We start from the raw sequence: 20,480 nt of genomic DNA, 5'->3' as shown, positions 1-20,480 counted from the left end.
TTATCAAAACTAAGATTTGATTTTAAATATCTGTGCTTAATAAATTTTAGAACTGCCAGTCATCAAGAATTTGGCTCATATATTTGATATACATATTTTGTACACATCCATACATTATACAAATTTAGATAATGAAGCTGATGTTTAATTACAAAATAAGAAGAAAACAAATCTTAGTAGATAAGTTTGGTTCATCAGTGTCTTTATGTACAGTGTGATAGACTGAAACACAGGTAAATTTCCGTGTACCCGCCAGGTCTCCTCTCAGGCAGATGTGATCCCTGCCCTCCTGTTATATAATACATGTACTGCTTGACCATAGCCAGGTGTCTTTAACTAATTTATTAAGTCACCATGACACCTTGTATGATGTTAGTGAAAAAAGATGTTGTGGGAGGATACAAATACTAAAGGAAGGGATACTTTCATAATGGCCAGAAAAAGTATCCGGATACTTTTATGATGGGGGATGCAAATATGATATGACACCGATTAAGTAGTACTGGTCAATGTGATTCCAGGTTTTTCACAGACAATAGTCATATCTCACATCCATCAGTAGATCTGGTTTTAGTCCCTATAGCATATGTATATTATCATATCTAACATCCAACAGTATAGCTGGTTTCAGTCCCTATAGCATATGTATATTATCATATCAAACATCCAACAGTAGAGCTGGTTTTAGTCCCTATAGCATATGTATATTATCATATCAAACATCCAACAGTAGAGCCGGTATATTTTAGTCCCTATAGCATATGTATATTATTATATCAAACATCCAACAGTATAGCTGGTTTTAGTCCCTATAGCATATGTATATTATCATATCAAACATCCAACAGTAGAGCCGGTATATTTTAGTCCCTATAGCATATGTATATTATTATATCAAACATCCAACAGTATAGCTGGTTTTAGTCCCTATAGCATATGTATATTATCATATCAAACATCCAACAGTAGAGCTGGTATATTTTAGTCCCTATAGCATATGTATATTATCATATCAAACATCCAACAGTAGAGCTGGTTTTAGTCCCTATAGCATATGTATATTATCATATCAAACATCCAACAGTAGAGCTGGTTTTAGTCCCTATAGCATATGTATATTATCATATCAAACATCCAACAGTAGAGCTGGTATATTTTAGTCCCCATAGCATATGTATATTATCATATCAAACATCCAACAGTAGAGCTGGTATATTTTAGTCCCCATAGCATATGTATATTATCATATCAAACATCCAACAGTAGAGCTGGTATATTTTAGTCCTCATAGCATATGTATATTATCATATCTAACATCCAACAGTAGAGCTGGTATATTTTAGTCCCCATAGCATATGTATATTACTATATATACCATCCATCAGTAGATTATCATTTTATTACTTTTTGTTACTGAATCACATTTGTGTATTGTTCTATAAATGTAAATCGATTAATTGGTCACTTAAGAAGTCCTAATGATATGAACATTTACCTGTTGCGTAATCAACTCACGACTTTACTTCCATTTCCTTGAAAAAACAACATTTTAGCTATTCATATGCTAGTTACGTGCTATGTTTGGCTGTTGCAAGGAAACAGAGCTATGTACCCTCCATAACATTCCAAACTGTAAAGGGTGAAGGTCGGTTTAGCGTTATTTGGAATTTCTTCAAATTATTGTACTTTCACTTTCGGTTTTGAGATATGGAGTGGTAGCAAATTAAAATGTTATTATAATCATTCCAGCTGGTATAAGTGTAGCTCAGAGAATATTCCGAATTTCATACAAAATGATTTAAATACATCAATACAACATGTTTATATCTCCAGGATATAACTTATACAATGAAAACAAAAATTAACGCAAGCTTGTATCAGTTCTTCTAATGTCTAAAAATCAACTGTCGTAAAATATTGTAAAATGATTATCATACATTCTTTAATTTCAATGGAATTTAATTCATCGACTTGGTATTTTTCATTACTCGGATATTTAGCAGAAGGATTTCTAAACATCGCAACTTGAAATTATGTATTACTTTTATGAAATGATATTTCAAAATATCTTACTGAAAAGTTTGGCGTTTCTTTATCGAAAGAGACGCGTGGGTATGTTTATATGCATCTTTCGTGTGATTTTGTGTGTGGTAATCGTGCCGTTCAATAGTTATAACCAAACAAAATCCTACAAAAACACACTTGTATTTCATTCCCGTTGTCGATTCAAAATCTGGTATATCTCATTACTTTAGTATGTAAATACAAACTTTTTTTAAACGTCACAACTTTAAATCCTGAATTAATCCAATGATAATTCAATGTACCATTATGTTTTTAAAAGGATGCAAAATGTTTATTACAAACAATTAATCATATCGATGTTAACGATTTCGGGAAACAATGAATAATTTCATTAGCATATAAAGTATTATACTACAGTTGCATTGTTTTAGATAGTTTGCTATTTTCAATCGAATAAAAAAAATACAATTTCACTTTTTTTTCTCTTATAAATGAAATTTCGAAATATTTACTATAAAGGATGGTGCTATTCTACCTAAATAAATACTTGTTTATTTTTATATGTATCTGTAATGTGATATTAAGAGAGGCAATGTGATAAATTGAATCCACAATCATGAATAGATTATCAATGAATATCAAAACATCAAAGCATACACACAATCAAAATGGCATATCTCGTTATAGTGAAATAGGTATCGCTAAAATTTATGTACCTTAAAAGTTCATGTGAATTGATAATTGTACATAAAAATCACAAACAACTTTCTATGCAGACATTTTATTTAGATTATCAATGAATATCAAAACATCAAAGCATACACACAATCAAAATGGCATATTTCGTTATAGTAAAATAGGTATCGCTAAAATTTATGTACCTTAAAAGTTCATGTGAATTGATATTTGTACATAAAAATCACAAACAACTTTCTTTGCAGACATTTTATTTCAATCTGAAAAATAAAATAAACAAGACACCTTATCTTATTCGATATTAAAATTTCGCTGCTTTTTTCCAAAAAAAAGCAAATAAATTGAACAAGACTCCATAACATTTGGATCGTAACATATCACATTATACTCATGCAGTTATTCTTATCTTTTAATAACTAGTGGTAAACTGCCGGAGGTGCCTATTCAATATATGTATATATGACGAGAACTAAAATTTCGTCATTGCTTACTTAATATCTCTTAAAAGTGACAAATAAACAACGGTTTTCTTTAATAGCAAGCAAATACTGGTTTCTTTACAAAAGGAACTACATTCTTTATTTTTCAGAATTATTTTTAGATCGGTTTGTTTTCGGGCTTTAGGATATCAAAATGATGAGAGCTGAACTTTTAGATAGGATAACAGGTAAGCTATCATGTGATATGCTATATATTACACATGTCTAAGCAATTTAATCTTAGGGAGCCTTTGACAAGCTCAAGAAAAAAATGTGACGAGTTTCATAAATTATGATCCTGTTTATCTTAAGACTGATTATGCAGATAAATATTGTAGAAAACGTCAAATTGGAAGTACTTTCGCCTCTGTATCCATGATCTCTACTGTTACGTCACGATGCTATCTATAATTTTGTGACGTCATTTCGTTATTAAAAACTAACATCAGAATAGGTTTAAATTGCACACGTTTAATACGCATGAAAATAGCAAATGGATGTATTCGCTGAATCAAGACAATCCTGTCATTAACATAAATATTCAGCGCAAACAGATACGACAATAAGATCATCCATTAAATGAAATCAATACCCTTACTTATTTTGTGCAAGATATGGCAAATGTTAAATTTTATGGATGTTAATAATATCTTGATGTAATGAGCTGATTCCCAGTATTATAGACCAATCAAATGAATTATACGAATCCAGCTGCATTGGGTTTTTTTCTTATCTTAAACCAACTAAATCAGAAGAGGTTAGAATTTTAAAATGTAATAAAACACTGGAAAAATACATTTTCCCCTTGTTTACCTCAGTCACACATCTCACAACCGTTCATGAATGCTAGGTTTACAATGAATACTAGAGAAAATTCAGGTCATATGTACAAAAACATACATAATTAAGAAAAGTTAACGAGATATGAAACGAAAAATTCAGTAATAATCACCTACACACATCTTTATTCATAGAAATGCGTGCATTACTTTCAATGATGCCTCATATGAAATAAAAAGCAAAATAAATAAAAAAATTTACAAGACAGACATAAAAATAAGATCAGTAACAGCATTGTTGTGTTTAATGGAAAGCAAATAACACTTCATTACAAAAACACATCAAGCTGGCAATACAGAAAAAAGTTGAAACCATCCTTACCTAGATCATTTGTATTAAAAGATTGTACAAAAATTAAATAGACAGAATCACAACTTTCAATGCAAATTTACTTTATATAGTTTTACAGATAAAAAATCACATGAGAACAGTTCTTTACAGGGAAGTTCTATCGTCCATGGTATTGTACAGGACAAACCATATCATAGAATATTACATAAATGGAGCTCAAAATGGTTCATCCCGTGTTTCGAGGTGTTCAAGTAAAAGCAATGCAATGAATACTCGTTCAGTCATACTAAACGATTTAGAATAAATCGATTTATGTATTACAATAAAAAACATTAAGTCAAACAAACATGAACAACAGATTTAAATGTATATTATTTTCTTTCCCGAAAAAAAAATTATTCGTAAAGATTGTGAAAAATCTACAAAAACATGTTAACATGATTTAACAAATATGATACAAAGGTAAGGCCCAATGTCACGCAGTAAGTGTGAGATAAACTAATTTTGTCGTACCCAAATAATACATTTTCGATACTCCTGGGGCTTCGATAACTTTCGTTCTCTGCACCCGTGAAACATGTTATGACAAAAATAAAGGTACATGTTATTTGATTGGTACCAGGAGAAAAAAAAACGACCAATCACATGCTGATATACTCGTTTTGATGATTTCAAAGTCGCAACACCCATCTTCAAAGTCAATACGATGAACTGTAATGTGATCTCGAAATTCGTTTGATGAACATCAAAGGATCACACTAGTCTTTTGTCTTGTCCACAAGGTTTAGCGCATGGAACCTTCAATGTTGACATAACATGTTCAAGATGTGCACAGAGCGAAAGTGATCGGAACCCCTGGAGTATCGAGGACGGTTCAAGGGGGTGCAGAGAGCGAAAGTGATCGTAACCCCAGGGATATCGAGGATGGTTCAAGGGGTGCAGAGAGCGAAAGTGATCGGAACCCCTGGCGTATCGAAGATGCCAATTATAGGAACACCAGGATACCTTCACCACTCACCGTGTAGTTAGTGTATATTTTGATATCATATTCTTAAGATCGCTAATGAGATTTCATTTCAAATGAGATTTGATGAAAGGAGTCTTAGATTTTGTTTTATGCAAGTCTTAAAAGTCTTTATTTGTGCAAGCCTTTGCGAGGAAAAATAATAACTTTCAAACCTCGTTTAAAATGAAAACTTACTTGAGATCTTATAAATATGATATATACAAGATGAGTTCTATACAATCTCATATGAAATGAAAACAAATCTGAGATATGTTTTATCACGTAACAATGAAAGCGTATATTTTGAAATGTTCAAAGTAAAAGTGTGGATGACAAATTCAAGCGGAGGCAACTTTTTGCTGTGGCTTTTCCAATTCATGATGTATTACCATTGTCCATATTATGACACCACCGATTTCTGACTGGCGCAGCCAATGAAAACCGTTCCAGGGTATACAACATTAGTGACTTATACACAATAATACTGGAGTGAATTTACTGCATAATAAGCTGATTATGTGATATATACGATATGATATATATTTACCTTTACAGCGTCATTATCGTCCGATTTCTAACCACGTATTGTATAATAAAACAAACTGAAGTATAGTAACTGGATATCACATTACAGTCTAGAAACTTAAGCACATTATCTAATGCATTCTGGTGATGACATAGCATGTTATTGAGTGCACACTAGTGGCACTAAAATGACATTTTTAATGCATATACATTCTACTGATTGGGTATCACAATTTTCAGTATAGTCAAGTGACAGGATAACATTATTCAGTACAGGATATCATTATGTTCAGCTAATTTACTTACAACCAAGTGACAGTAAATTAGTCATCATGTGCAATTTTGTCATACATGTCAGCGAAAGAAGCAGTGCTGTCAACAACTTTGTCGAGTCTTGCAGGATTAAACATTCTAATGATACAGCTTTCTATGATGTTTTCGTTAGGAAATTTAACTGATATCATGTCAATCGATATTCATAATATATGCCATATATACAAATATAATAATGATCTATGTAATGCACTTTTCCCCGTCTTACAATGTATACTGTCTTGTCGTCCCATCTTGCAGATGATAAATAGTTGCCTGCCTTCCTCCATTGTATGTATTTATATCGTTCATGATACATTTATATAACATAAACTTTATGACACGACATCAAATTCCACGTGTTTTTAACAGACTGTCTATAAAGATTTTCTAACACACAAGCTGTTGGATGTATTCTTCGACTTTAGGTTCCGACAGTTTTCTAGCCTTTTCCAACGCATTTCTAAGTAGTTCCTGTGACAGAGAAGTGGAACCAGAGAGAAGGAGTCTGATGATAGACAGGCGGTGAGATGGTTTACATTTCTTATGTAGAATTTCTGACAAACATCGGTTGGAAACTTCTCCTCCACATCTGAGAAGACAACCAATAACTCTTACATCACCTAATCTTACAGCGCTCAACAGGGCGTCGTTCTTCTCAATTGCATCCCACTCCCTTGCCCTCAATACAAACTGTACTGCTGGAAGCCTTTCGGTTGTTTTCCACATTTTATGAATAGCGTTCTGTAGGCTTTTGCCTGTAAATTCTGCTCCTCTTTCATGAAACATGGATACGAGCTGAAAATGTCCAACTTCTAAAGACTTCTGTAAGGCATTGTCCATCTGCTGTTTATTGTACTGACGGGACTTCATCATATAAATCACTAAACCGTACGTATCATACGCCATATTTTTATCAACAATGGCGTACTCTAGACTTTGGTCACTGAACATGGCTCCGTGATCATGTAAGTAGAATATCACATCAGTATACCCAAGTTTCACAGCTTTGTCCAACGCCTTCATCAGCAAGTCATCCGACCAGTCTCTTGATTCCTGCACTAGGCTGACCATTTTCAGTCTGTTGTAGCTCTGGTAGTTCCGAGTGTTATCCATAGCATTTGATAAGCTGTCATTGTCGCATGGAATATTCATCTCGCGAGTGAGGTGTTCAACGATATCTATGCAACCTTCTTTTATTTCCTTATTCAAGACTATTGTAAGCTCATCTGTCATACCTTCACATTTCAAAAACTGTATTTTTGTTTTCTTTAACTCTTGAACCTCTGGTAGGTTTAATAGAATATCTTTGTCAAGTATTCCTGATATTTCCGGAACACCCAAAATTGCGTAGATTGAAGGGCCATTTGTTTCACATGCAAATTGAATGGCTTCAGCAAGCAAATCAGGTGACCATGTACGAGATAGAAGAATGATCTTCAAGAGCCTTATCTGAACATGATGTTCAACATGCCATCCAAGAACATTCAATAAACTCGAATCATTGAACTGTCCTCCCATAGTAAATAAGTACAGAGCAACATCAGACCTACAAAGGACTAAAGACTCGTGTAAGGCATCGCTTAGTTGGTCTACTGACCATTTCTCTGACTTTCTCACAAACTTAACAGTTTTGAGTGTATCACGTGTCCTTCTTACTGCAGCTAACAGTGCACCGCTTTGGAAAGTTCCTCCATTGTTCTCCAGAAACTTCACTGTTCCAAGTGGTCCCCATTCCACTGCAACATTAAGTGCTTCAGTAATCTGTCTTGGTACCCATTTATGTTTCGAGAAAACAAATGAAACTGTAACAGGAACATTTTCTTCTTCTTCTTTTTTATTTCCATTTAACATTTCAATAAGGAGTTGGAGCTCTTCTTCAAAAGTCATTTCTTCTTCACTTATTATCAGTGGATCATACTGTCGTTTGGATACATTTACCAATGCATCTGCCATAAACCGTGCTCCACCTTCAAAAAGGATTTTTATGGACGCATATGAACCTGACTTAATGGCTTCGTCTAGTGCATCATTAAGCTGTGTTTGTGTCCAAGACACCGTTTCCATTATCGTTCCAACAACATCCTCAACTCCCACGAAATTCGTTCCTGCCTTTCTCACAAAGGCATCATGAGACGGTTGCCCACCTGCTTTGATTAGAACTTCTAGATGGTCTGTTTTGTTAAGATGTATGGCTTCGGACACCATCGAGTTTAGTTGCGCTGTATCTACATTTGACGAGAAAAGTAAAAAACGAAATATGTCCAAATTACAACTTTGTAAAGCACGTTTCACTATTCCCCCGTCCATGTGTCCCAATATCCTTTTAACTGCAATAGCGTCACTTAATCTCTTATGTTTTGAGTTCAATATTATTTCAAACAGATGATAGTAATGCTCCTGCAATTCACAAGTCTGAAATATAGCATGTAATGAGTCAAAGTCCATTTTCTCTGCAGATTTTGCCATGTCTTTAGGACTCCAATTGGAGAGATTTTTTATTTTCTCTATCATGTATGTTTTTTGTTGTTTATATTGACTCCATAACAATTGTACTTTGCACATACTTGCCGTCCTCTCAAGAGTATCACACAAGTCACCTGGAGTGTTGTCGCTGATAGTCTCATTGACTTCAGACTTTGTCCAGGTATTCTTTGACAACACAAACTCTACCAAATTGACATCGTTTGAACTAATTGCTAATTGAAGACATTTTGTAGTGCAAAATGCTCCATTGCTCAGCAGAATCGACATTGATTCTGTGTTTTTATGTTCCAGAGATGACATCAGAGTTCTTTGTAACGCTCTTGTGAAGGCTAAAATACCGTTCTCTTTGACAGTGAGCTCATCAACTTTGAACTTAAAATATGATCGCAGAAAGAAGACATTGTTTTCACAAGAGTCTAATAAAGTAGAATTAGCCCTGAGGAAGCCTTTTGCGACGTCGTGTGTGGTGGTGATGTACTCAAAAAGACAATCCGCAAACTTTTGATTACGGAACCTTGGGAATGATTTTAATGTTATTCGATTGTAATCATTGTCTTCCAAAATCATCTTGCACATTCGTTTTACAAGATGATGGAAGCTATCGGGAGGCACGTGCAATGTACACATATCAGGTTTTTCAGCTCCCGAAACATCAAGCTGTTCCAATATCACACGGTTGCTACACTTTTCCAAAATCAATTCTGGGTTTTCTTTTCCGAAGACAAGACTAACGCTGTCTGCAATTGATTGGTGACCAAAAGTGAACACTGTATTTTGTCTGGTTAGATATGTTCTATCTAGTGCATTCAGTCCGTCTTTGAGCATTGCCAATACATTTCCAGTATGTATGACGCCACAAACCTCTGCTAATACCTTCAAATTCTCATAATCATCTTTTTCCATTTTTAGACGATTTAGCTTTCTGCTATCTAGGGTTTGGTCATTAAGGAAACAATATACTAGCGCAAAGTACTTGTGAGGTTCAGTGAGTCTCATTCTCTCTATCTCCTCCGTGAGCATTCGGAGAGGATTTCTGAAAAACTTTTCCCCTTTCTCAAAAAATGTGTCATTGGTAAAGAAGAGATTACAAATTTGAGCAAAACCTATAGAAATATTTGACGGAAAGCGACGAATTTCATGATATGTAAGGAGCATGGTAGACATAACGTGCCCGCCAGCCTGTCGTTGATTAGAATGCTTATTGTAGATATCTAAACGTTCGTTATATGTTAATTTGTGGTCGACAGTCAAATCTACGGTTTTCTTTTCAGAGAGAATATGGTCACTTATCATTTCGCTCAATACACCTGATTCTCGCCTGGCATCTTTAAGTATATGCGTGCGAGAAGTCATTACCAAACAAACATTACCCTTGTGTAAACATTGTAATATTCTATCAAAAAATGGTGACCATCCATTCAAAAGCCCTGTCTGGTAGTTGGTTTTCCCAAATATGTCATCTACAAATACTACGATATCATCTTTGTCATTGACGACGTCACTCCAGTCCTGTGGAACTGTGATAAGTACGGGTGTTTTACAATTGATAGATTCGTCAAGGTTGCCGTCTCTTAACTTCTTACATATTTCTCTACCCAGAGTTGTCTTCCCTTCTCCCGTTACTCCAGATATGACAACCATATGGTAATCCTTTATACGTTCGACAACTGCTTTTTCCGCTGCTGTCCTCGTGACCAGTATATTGGCTGTTTCTTCGATGTGTCGTTTTAACATTGTTTCGGCATTATCTGGAGGAAAACAAACCTCTTATTTACTAACACAGAAAATTGATACCAGAGTTGAATATATGCACTAGGAATTGAGAGTTTTTGTTATTGAGATGTTGAACAATAACATGATGTAGAACATTTAACTCCTTACAATTAATAAAAGGAAAAAGGCATGTAACCCCTGGATTATTTATATAACTACCATGATACACGCTTGTGATATGGTGTTATATATACGACATAACTACCATCATGATACACGCTTGTGATATGGGGTTATATATACGACATAACTACCATCATGATACACGCTTGTGATATGGTGTTATATATACGACATAACTACCATCATGATACACGCTTGTGATATGGTGTTATATATACGACATAACTACCATCATGATACACGCTTGTGATATGGTGTTTTATATACGACATAACTACCATCATGATACACACTTGTGATATGGTGTTATATATACGACATAACTACCAACATGATACACACTTGTGATATGGTGTTATATATACGACATAACTACCATCATGATACACGCTTGTGATATGGGTTTATATATACGACATAACTACCATCATGATACACGCTTGTGATATGGTGTTATATATACGACATAACTACCATCATGATACACGCTTGTGATATGGTGTTATATATACGACATAACTACCATCATGATACACGCTTGTGATATGGTGTTATATATACGACATAACTACCATCATGATACACGCTTGTGATATGGTGTTATATATACGACATAACTACCATCATGATACACGCTTGTGATATGGTGTTATATATACGACATAACTACCATCATGATACACGCTTGTGATATGGTGTTATATATACGACATAACTACCATCATGATACACGCTTGTGATATGGTGTTATATATACGACATAACTACCATCATGATACACGCTTGTGATATGGTGTTATATATACGACATAACTACCATCATGATACACGCTTGTGATATGGTGTTATATATACGACATAACTACCATCATGATACACGCTTGTGATATGGTGTTATATATACGACATAACTACCATCATGATACACGATACATTTTGTTTCATTTGTTGATATTACCTTCAAGCAAAATTCTTTTGGGACTTTTCTTTTTCAATTTCGGAGTGGAATGAACTTCACTTCCATTTGCTGGTCCTGAAAAAACATCAAAATCTTAGTTACGACATGTAAAAATTTAATATTTTTCTGTAAGCACCACCAATTCATCAGTTAAACTTTTATTGTAAGTGAAAGACGAACCGCTTGTAGTAATTTTAGTGATAGTATATTCATACTTATATATTATTACTCCATTAATGTATAATGGTACATATAACACTAATTTCTAGGTATTATGCATTAATTGATATTCAAAGATCTAGGCTGTAAAAGTGTTATTATGAAGCATTATTGAATACATTTAACATTGGACAGCTGTAACAGGTTCGCTGTAATAATATTATTATAATAATATAACTATATATATATTACAATATGATATGAGTATCTACACACCGGCATGGATTACAGTCTGTTCTCCAGTATTTACATTCTCAGCGCGTTTCACTTTCATATTTTCAACATTAATTTCTTCTTTATAGTTTCGATTGTCAACATATTGGAAGACAGCCACTGAAACATTACATAGGAAATAATCAAGATTTGCTTATTTGTGTATCCTGTTATCGTAATATCATGTATCGATGAAATGTTTGAAAAGAATAAAATCAGCGCGACAAACGTATTCCGCTATCGTATCGCCTGAAGATGACCGTTAGGCCTGAAATTGTTAACGGAAAAGATTTGTCATGTTGATTTTATTCTTTTCAAATATTTCATCGATACACAAAGCATCTTTGAGTTACATCTATATATATATATATATATATACACCCACACATTATAACATTCAAATACAACAATGATTCCTACACAAACAGCAGAAACTGCAATCAGCGCTATCATAGTCTATCTGTTCTGTTTAAGTACTCACATACTCTATACTCTCAATTGCCCTGACTGTTCTGTTTAAGTACTCACATACTCTCGATTGCTCTGCCTGTTCTGTTTAAGTAATCACACACTCTCAATTGCCCTGACTATTCTGTTTAAGTACTCGCACACTCTCAATTGCCCTGACTGTTCTGTTTCAGTACTCACATACTTTATACTCTCAATAGCCCTGCCTGTTCTGTTTAAGTACTCACATACTCTCAATTGCCCTGCCTGTTCTGTTTAAGTACTCGCACACTCTCAATTGCCCTGCCTGTTCTGTTTAAGTACTCGCACACTCTCAATATCCTTGACTGTTCTGTTTAAGTACTCACATACTCTCAATAGTCCTGACTGTTCTGTTTAAGTACTCACATACTCTCAATTGCCCTGACTGTTCTGTTTAAGTACTCACATACTCTCAATAGCCCTGACTGTTCTGTTTAAGTACTCGCACACTCTCAATATCCTTGACTGTTCTGTTTAAGTACTAACATACTCTCAATAGCCCTGACTGTTCTGTTTAAGTACTCACATACTCTCAATAGCCCTGACTGTTCTGTTTAAGTACTCACATACTCTCAATAGCCCTGACTGTTCTGTTTAAGTACTCACATACTCTCAATAGCCCTGACTGTTCTGTTTAAGTACTCACATACTCTCAATAGCCCTGACTGTTCTGTTTAAGTACTCACATACTCTCAATAGCCCTGACTGTTCTGTTTAAGTACTCACATACTCTCAATAGCCCTGACTGTTCTGTTTAAGTACTCGCACACTCTCAATATCCTTGACTGTTCTGTTTAAGTACTAACATACTCTCAATAGCCCTGACTGTTCTGTTTAAGTACTCACATACTCTCAATAGCCCTGACTGTTCTGTTTAAGTACTCACATACTCTCAATAGCCCTGACTGTTCTGTTTAAGTACTCACATACTCTCAATAGCCCTGACTGTTCTGTTTAAGTACTCACATACTCTCAATAGCCCTGACTGTTCTGTTTAAGTACTCACATACTCTCAATAGCCCTGACTGTTCTGTTTAAGTACTCGCACACTCTCAATATCCTTGACTGTTCTGTTTAAGTACTAACATACTCTCAATAGCCCTGACTGTTCTGTTTAAGTACTCACATACTCTCAATAGCCCTGACTGTTCTGTTTAAGTACTCACATACTCTCAATAGCCCTGACTGTTCTGTTTAAGTACTCACATACTCTCAATAGCCCTGACTGTTCTGTTTAAGTACTCACATACTCTCAATAGCCCTGACTGTTCTGTTTAAGTACTCACATACTCTCAATAGCCCTGACTGTTCTGTTTAAGTACTCACATACTCTCAATTGCCCTGCCTGTTCTGTTTAAGTACTCACATACTCTCAATAGCCCTGACTGTTCTGTTTAAGTACTCACATACTCTCAATTGCCCTGCCTGTTCTGTTTAAGTACTCACATACTCTCAATAGCCCTGCCTATTCTGTTTAAGTACTCACATACTCTCAATAGCCCTGCCTATTCTGTTTAAGTACTCACATACTCTCAATAGCCCTGCCTATTCTGTTTAAGTACTCACATACTCTCAATTGCCCTGCCTGTTCTGTTTAAGTACTCACATACTCTCAATAGCCCTGACTGTTCTGTTTAAGTACTCACATACTCTCAATAGCCCTGACTGTTCTGTTTAAGTACTCACATACTCTCAATAGCCCTGACTGTTCTGTTTAAGTACTCACATACTCTCAATTGCCCTGACTGTTCTGTTTAAGTACTCGCATACTCTCAATAGCCCTGACTGTTCTGTTTAAGTACTAACATACTCTCAATTGCCCTGACTGTTCTGTTTAAGTACTCACATACTCTCAATAGCCCTGACTGTTCTGTTTCAGTACTCACATACTCTATACTCTCAATAGCCCTGACTGTTCTGTTTAAGTACTCACATACTCTCAATAGCCCTGACTGTTCTGTTTAAGTACTCACATACTCTCAATTGCCCTGCCTGTTCTGTTTAACTACTCACATACTCTCAATTGCCCTGCCTGTTCTGTTTAAGTACTCACATACTCTCAATTGCCCTGCCTGTTCTGTTTAAGGACTCACATACTCTCAATAGCCCTGCCTGTTCTGTTTAAGGACTCACATACTCTCAATTGCCCTGCCTGTTCTGTTTAAGTACTCACATACTCTCAATTGCCCTGACTGTTCTGTTTAAGTACTCACATACTCTCAATAGCCCTGACTATTCTGTTTAAGTACTCACATACTCTCAATTGCCCTGCCTATTCTGTTTAAGTACTCACATACTCTCAATTGCCCTGACTGTTCTGTTTAAGTACTCACATACTCTCAATAGCCCTGACTATTCTGTTTAAGTACTCACATACTCTCAATTGCCCTGCCTGTTCTGTTTAAGTACTCACATACTCTCAATAGCCCTGACTGTTCTGTTTCAGTACTCGCACACTCTCAATTGCCCTGCCTGTTCTGTTTAAGTACTCGCACACTCTCAATTGCCCTGCCTGTTCTGTTTAAGTACTCGCACACTCTCAATTGCCCTGACTGTTCTGTTTCAGTACTCGCACACTCTCAATAGCCCTGACTGTTCTGTTTAAGTACTCACATACTCTCAATTGCCCTGACTGTTCTGTTTAACTGTCTCATTTTGAGTTTCTCCTGAATTTTAATCAGTACTGATATTATGAGCTTTTTTCATATAAAGATCAACCTGGAAAATCTCTCAGTGATATTTTCACTCTTGGACGTTTCTTAACCCAAATGGATATGTATAAATGATTCTGATTGGTTTAGGTGAATAATGATATTTTCAATACAAGTTAGGTTTTTGGAAAATTTTGTTAGATATTTCTTCTAAATGCCTACCCCTATCTGGGGAAGAGGACTTTTTATTATAGTTTGGACATGTAATGGACGTGATAAATATTGTGAGAAAGTGTCTTCTACATACGGTGTTTAAACATGAGCTCTTGGTTCCAAAGATTAAATGAGTTGTTTCCCTTTGATCATATACATTCTACAGTCCATTCCAGTTAAAATACCATTTCAATGAAGTTGGTTGAGTAGTACAATGAAACAAAATTTCATTACACTCCATGTACGTATGTAGTTCACATGCTCATTGACTAGGAATTCAATTATATTATTAGTTTCAAAGGATATGTGGAAGACTAGGAACTGGCTACTTGCCCCAAGATTTTTTTTTCGTAAAACAGCTCAGATAGATACTTATACTTGCTTATCCCTTTGTTTGAAATTAGAATCAGACATATCTATCTGATATATATAGCGCACAAGGGGTCTTATTGTGGGAGGAAACAGGAATACCTGTGGAAAACCCATGTGGTCGGGCAGGTGACCCCTTACCTTTTCTTATCTATCTGAACAAAAGTGAAATGTTCAATTTCATTATCATTTTTTATATTCTAGAAATAAAAAGCCCGGGATAAGGTGGTGGGTGTTATTTTTCAATTAGTCAAGCAGGGAATATAATTTCTCCTATTTTATTGTTTACTACTTTGGTGTTGTGTATTTGAACGATCATGTCTATGATATTACGATATAAATATATATATATGGATACTATCTATAAAAACGGAACCAAGATCACATTAACCAATGCCCTGTAATACACTTTGGAACTGAATCATAAAACTGTTTTCCCCGCTTAGAGGCATATTAATGACAGACATATAATATATGTTTTAATTCATAAATAGAATTGTCCTATTGAAATAGATAAAAGCAAATATCAGTAATAGAATGCCTTACTGAATGTCTGGTAGAGTAACTACATAGTACTTATACACATATACAATGGATATGAAACGTAAAACGATATTTGGGTAGAAAAAAAATGTACTCTGAAAAGGTATTGTAGATTAGATGTAGTTCCAGTTAAATTCTATAAGACGCGTCTATAATTAAATTCAATACTGACATAATCGATTTCATACATAACAGTTAATCAGAATGGAGGCTAATCAGAACCCTTCATAGTTAATTTTTTGTCTGAAATTCGGCATTATCTTTTACTTTTAAAAATACTGACTCGGACAATAAATACGAAAAATTATTTATCAATATTATTGATTAACATTGAATACCATCACATAAATTATGTATTTTAGATGCATCACCTGGAGTCACATTAGTTGGCATGGCAACAGCTCCAGACTGGCCAGGTATGGCTACTGCAACTGCACCCTCACTATTTGGACTGTCTTGGTCACTAGGATTGCCTATCGGCTGTAGAGACTCCATTAACTGCCGTATCCCCTCAACACTTTCTGGATTTACGTTAAAGCCTGATAATTATAAATGTGAAAATTGAAATGAAGTTTTCAGAAAAAAAAACTTTCAGTCTTTAAATTACATTTGTCTTCACTTGTAAATGCCAATACTCAAGATAAATTATAAATACGATAGAAAGTGGTCTTTTAAACAAACACAGTTTTAATTTTTACTATGCAGCTACTGTACTAGAGAAAAGTAGAGCCAATGAGCCTTCACGATAATACGACTTTTATAATATTTAAAACCAAAAAACATTGAAAAAGACAATATTAATATGATGTTGTGCTAAATTTGTCAGTTGATTATCGAAAAACTGATGGCAAAAAATAAAAGGCTTGTCTCTGTAAATGAATTGACAAATTCGTGGCCTTCTTTGGACCTTTGTGTAAAAGGCAATTCACGAACAATGACATTTTTGTGAAAGGCAATTCATGAATAATGACCTTTGTCAAAATCCAATAATAAAAATAATGTCATATTGATAGATATTAAGTTTTATTCCGATAGAGGATTGTACAAAAGACGAGTGAATAGCAATTCTATATACAATGTTACTGAATTGTTAACGATTGTTTCCTGGTTGTCATCTGTAGTCATTTCCAGGCCGTGTATTCAGCTCTGAGAATAATTTGTTTTCCTCCATTTTGCTAGTATGATATTTTTTTATAGATTTGTTTTACCCTTTCAGAAGTCTTAAAAGTTGATTTTTATTGCCTTTAGAAACATTGTCCGTTAATTATATACTTTTATAACGATTCGATTTCATCAATGATATTTAACCATTGATACTATTTCAGTTGGCATTCATGAGCGATGTGAATGCCAACAGAATAAGGGCAAATTACACGAAGTAAGTCATTGCTTCCTATGAATTATGCCTCTATCTGATAAAAGTAGTGCGATATTTGTCGTTTTTGATATTCATTTAGAGGAAACCTCGATTTGTTTACATTATCTCCTATATTCCCATGTCGTTAGTATTTGTACCAGGGGACATACCCCCTACCTCCCCTCCCCCACCTCTGGCTGCTAATGAGATGGTGATATAAAATTTTTGTAATTTCATAATTAATGAAATATAGAGTGATATATCGTATGTTATGAAATTGTAACTAATATAACTGTAAATGTAACATATTTACCCATCCTGATGTTAGTATCACCTGTGTCTTCACTCTGTTCATCTGTAGACGACTGTAAGTATATGTAACACACATATAAGAACTTGTGACGATCATTGTATCCGACAATGAAAAAAAAGATCAAAACAAAACCATATGACTGATATAATACTTGAGTTTGAGAACAGTAGACAAAGTTACTACGATGTCATTTTATTTGATGTTAAGGCTTGTGTAATGCAACATGGTTTTTCTTACGAGCATTCCCACAAGTTTATCAAAGTTACACCGACCTCGGCAATCACACATTCAGATGATTGGTTTTAAAAAAAATTCTTAAACATAAACTAGAAGTGACAGAAGATTAAAAATAACATACTTGTTGATTTCTCTTTTGTGGTCCTGGGTTAGGTTCAATTCCTTGTGCCATCAACAGTAGTTCAATAAATGGAACAGCCCCATCTCTGTTCATCTTGTTACATGTCAAGGCTCCCCGGACACTGGCGATAGCTTTGTACAGGTATCCAATGTTTGTTAATATACCATTCACTGGTCGAGGCACAAATAAGCCTACCCGTGCACGGTACACTGCCAAATCGACACCCATCGTCGCTTTAAAACAGGGTTCAAGCTCAGTTTATTCCAAGTGTAGCATAGCATATAGAATATACAACAAAAAATATATACATAATAACATCCATGTTTACAAGATGGCGGAAGACACATACTGAATCAAATGTATATATATTATCAACAACACTGATAAAAGTAATTGTTGACACAATAACAGTGTACGATACAACAATGTGATAACAAACATTCGGAATTGATATTCATTTTCGACGAGGCATACTCAATTATTTTCATAAGTTTCTCAAGGTTTTACATTTTTACTAGCAGATAATTTAGTTAACTTGTATAGAGGGGCGGCAGTAAATATACGTCTTAATATTAGATATTCTCAATTTTGATTAAACGGAACATAATATTATTAAGTGAGTTTCGTCATCCCTTTCTCTTCTACACTATCATGCAATTAGCACTACCTTTGGGTTCTAGGTATAGCATGGTTTCTACAAGTTTCCACACACATATTAGGAGCTTTTTTCATAAACTGAGTAATAATATTATAAAATTTGAAACTCAAAGTCAAAGACAAAACTGCGGTTCAAATATATTAACGTGTTTATAAAGCATACACTTAGAAGAGTTTACAAACTATTTCTTATCTCTTGGATAAAAACATCACGTCGTCATGGATGCATAAAGACAACAAACATAATGTTATTACACTTATTCAGGCCAAATTACTTCATCGTCTATGACAAACTAAATCGAAGCCTGCTATGAAAAGGTCAACACTTTTTTGCAATGCTTGAAGAGTCTTAATCTTATCCGACGTGATAGTATGGTCTAGATTACACAAAGAAGGAGTGTTATTTAATCGTTTGGCCAACAGCGGTTGTCAATTTAAGTTATAAGTGGCTAACCCTAACCTTTGGACCCTATCTATTATATTAAAGTATACGTATCTGCCTTGATTTCGAGAAAAATGGTGCTTATCTAATAATGATAGCATTTACGGTTCCAGATTTAACTTACCCTTTCTATCTCTCAGTTCCTCTTCTTATAAAACTTAACATGTTTAGTGGCCGTCCGTATTCAAAATGGCGTAACGTACCCTGATGAAAATATCCAGGCTGTTCTGAATTACGGGAATTCCCGGTACTTTCACTTTCGATTTCAAATGTACATCCGTCTACAGTAATACAAAAAAAAGGCGGAAAGGGGGTTTAATAGTAACTCTATCTCTACTTACAACCACCATGGTGTCGTTTACTTCCTTAATAACAAGGTAACAGATGTTTAAAACAGTAAACAAAATATTTACAAACTTTGAGATAGTTGATGTTATACGTGCAAAGGATACACTGGGTATTGTGTGTTGGTTTGAGCGTTGTAATCTATCACGTTATCATAAACAAGTGATTCGGTTAATTCCTTTATTTCTATTTTACCAAAGGTCAGTTAATCTTGTTTGCATGTTTTTTTTTTTTTTTTTAGAGAGCGTTCCTCTCGAAATTCTGCCGTATTAAGAAGAACAAAATTTCGAGAGGAACGTTTTCTACAAAAAAAACCCAAAACACGTGCAAATAAGATTAATTAAACCGCCCCCCCTCCCCACCACTTTAAACTTTAACAACAAAAAACCTCACATCTTTATTCTAAGTCTATACAGAGTACATACCAAGCAACAAACTCCCCAATAATTTGAACTAAAAGAATACTTGTTGTTCAGCTTATAACCTTGCCTTTTTTCCTTTACAAGCTTCTTGAAAGAAGATAATCAGTTTACATTTCAGAGCCAAAAGCATGTTATATAAAGTCATATTTGTGAAATGTGATATTGAAAGTAAGAGTGATATACAACACAGACACAGAAAATAACACTCAATATTTAGTCGTTTATAGTAAAATGTAATTGCTTCTAAATCTACCTTTCCATTCAGCTTATGTAGAGATCACAATGTTACCTTGTACAGTCGAATAAAACGTTTTGGTCCCGACCATCTTCGAATGACGAAGCAGCTGTATGATATAATTTATATCACTGTTTGA

At 34.6% G+C, this 20,480-nt stretch overlaps 1 protein-coding gene across 2 annotated transcripts; it reads right to left on the bottom strand.

Annotated features, from left to right (window-relative positions):
• Positions 1-4,724: 4,724 nt before the first annotated feature.
• On the bottom strand, positions 4,725-19,531 carry LOC132557850 (uncharacterized). Of its 2 annotated transcripts, none has more exons than XM_060222377.1 (7): positions 19,464-19,531; positions 18,241-18,473; positions 17,883-17,934; positions 16,584-16,751; positions 11,951-12,067; positions 11,516-11,590; positions 4,725-10,409 (listed from the first exon to the last, which is right to left on the bottom strand). In XM_060222377.1, exons 2-7 carry the CDS (start codon positions 18,466-18,468, stop codon positions 6,565-6,567), a joined length of 4,485 nt encoding a protein of 1,494 aa, XP_060078360.1. In that variant the 5' UTR covers positions 18,469-18,473; positions 19,464-19,531; the 3' UTR covers positions 4,725-6,564. The 2 variants fall into 2 exon arrangements, with proteins under 2 accessions (XP_060078360.1, XP_060078361.1); XM_060222378.1 differs by having other exon boundaries at positions 18,241-18,449; positions 19,464-19,496.
• Positions 19,532-20,480: the final 949 nt, after the last annotated feature.

Source organism: Ylistrum balloti, unplaced genomic scaffold (genome assembly GCF_031769215.1).
Source record: "Ylistrum balloti isolate Yb309-2 unplaced genomic scaffold, AGI_CSIRO_Ybal_v1 Utg370734, whole genome shotgun sequence".
NCBI classification, from domain to species: Eukaryota; Metazoa; Mollusca; class Bivalvia; order Pectinida; family Pectinidae; genus Ylistrum; species Ylistrum balloti.
Note: the sequence above shows the minus strand (reverse complement) of the source record. Positions and strands in the feature narration are given on the sequence as shown.

Bases quoted from the DNA above. Each gene is read 5' to 3' on its own strand.
- LOC132557850 (XM_060222377.1), bottom strand. From the start codon at position 18,468: ATGGGTGTCGATTTGGCAGTGTACCGTGCACGGGTAGGCTTATTTGTG. The intron at 17,935-18,240 runs GTATGTTATTTT...ATATACTTACAG, and splicing joins CACAAAAGAGAAATCAACAA to TCGTCTACAGATGAACAGAG. The intron at 12,068-16,583 runs GTGATGCATCTA...GTAATGTTTCAG, and splicing joins GCCAACTAATGTGACTCCAG to TGGCTGTCTTCCAATATGTT.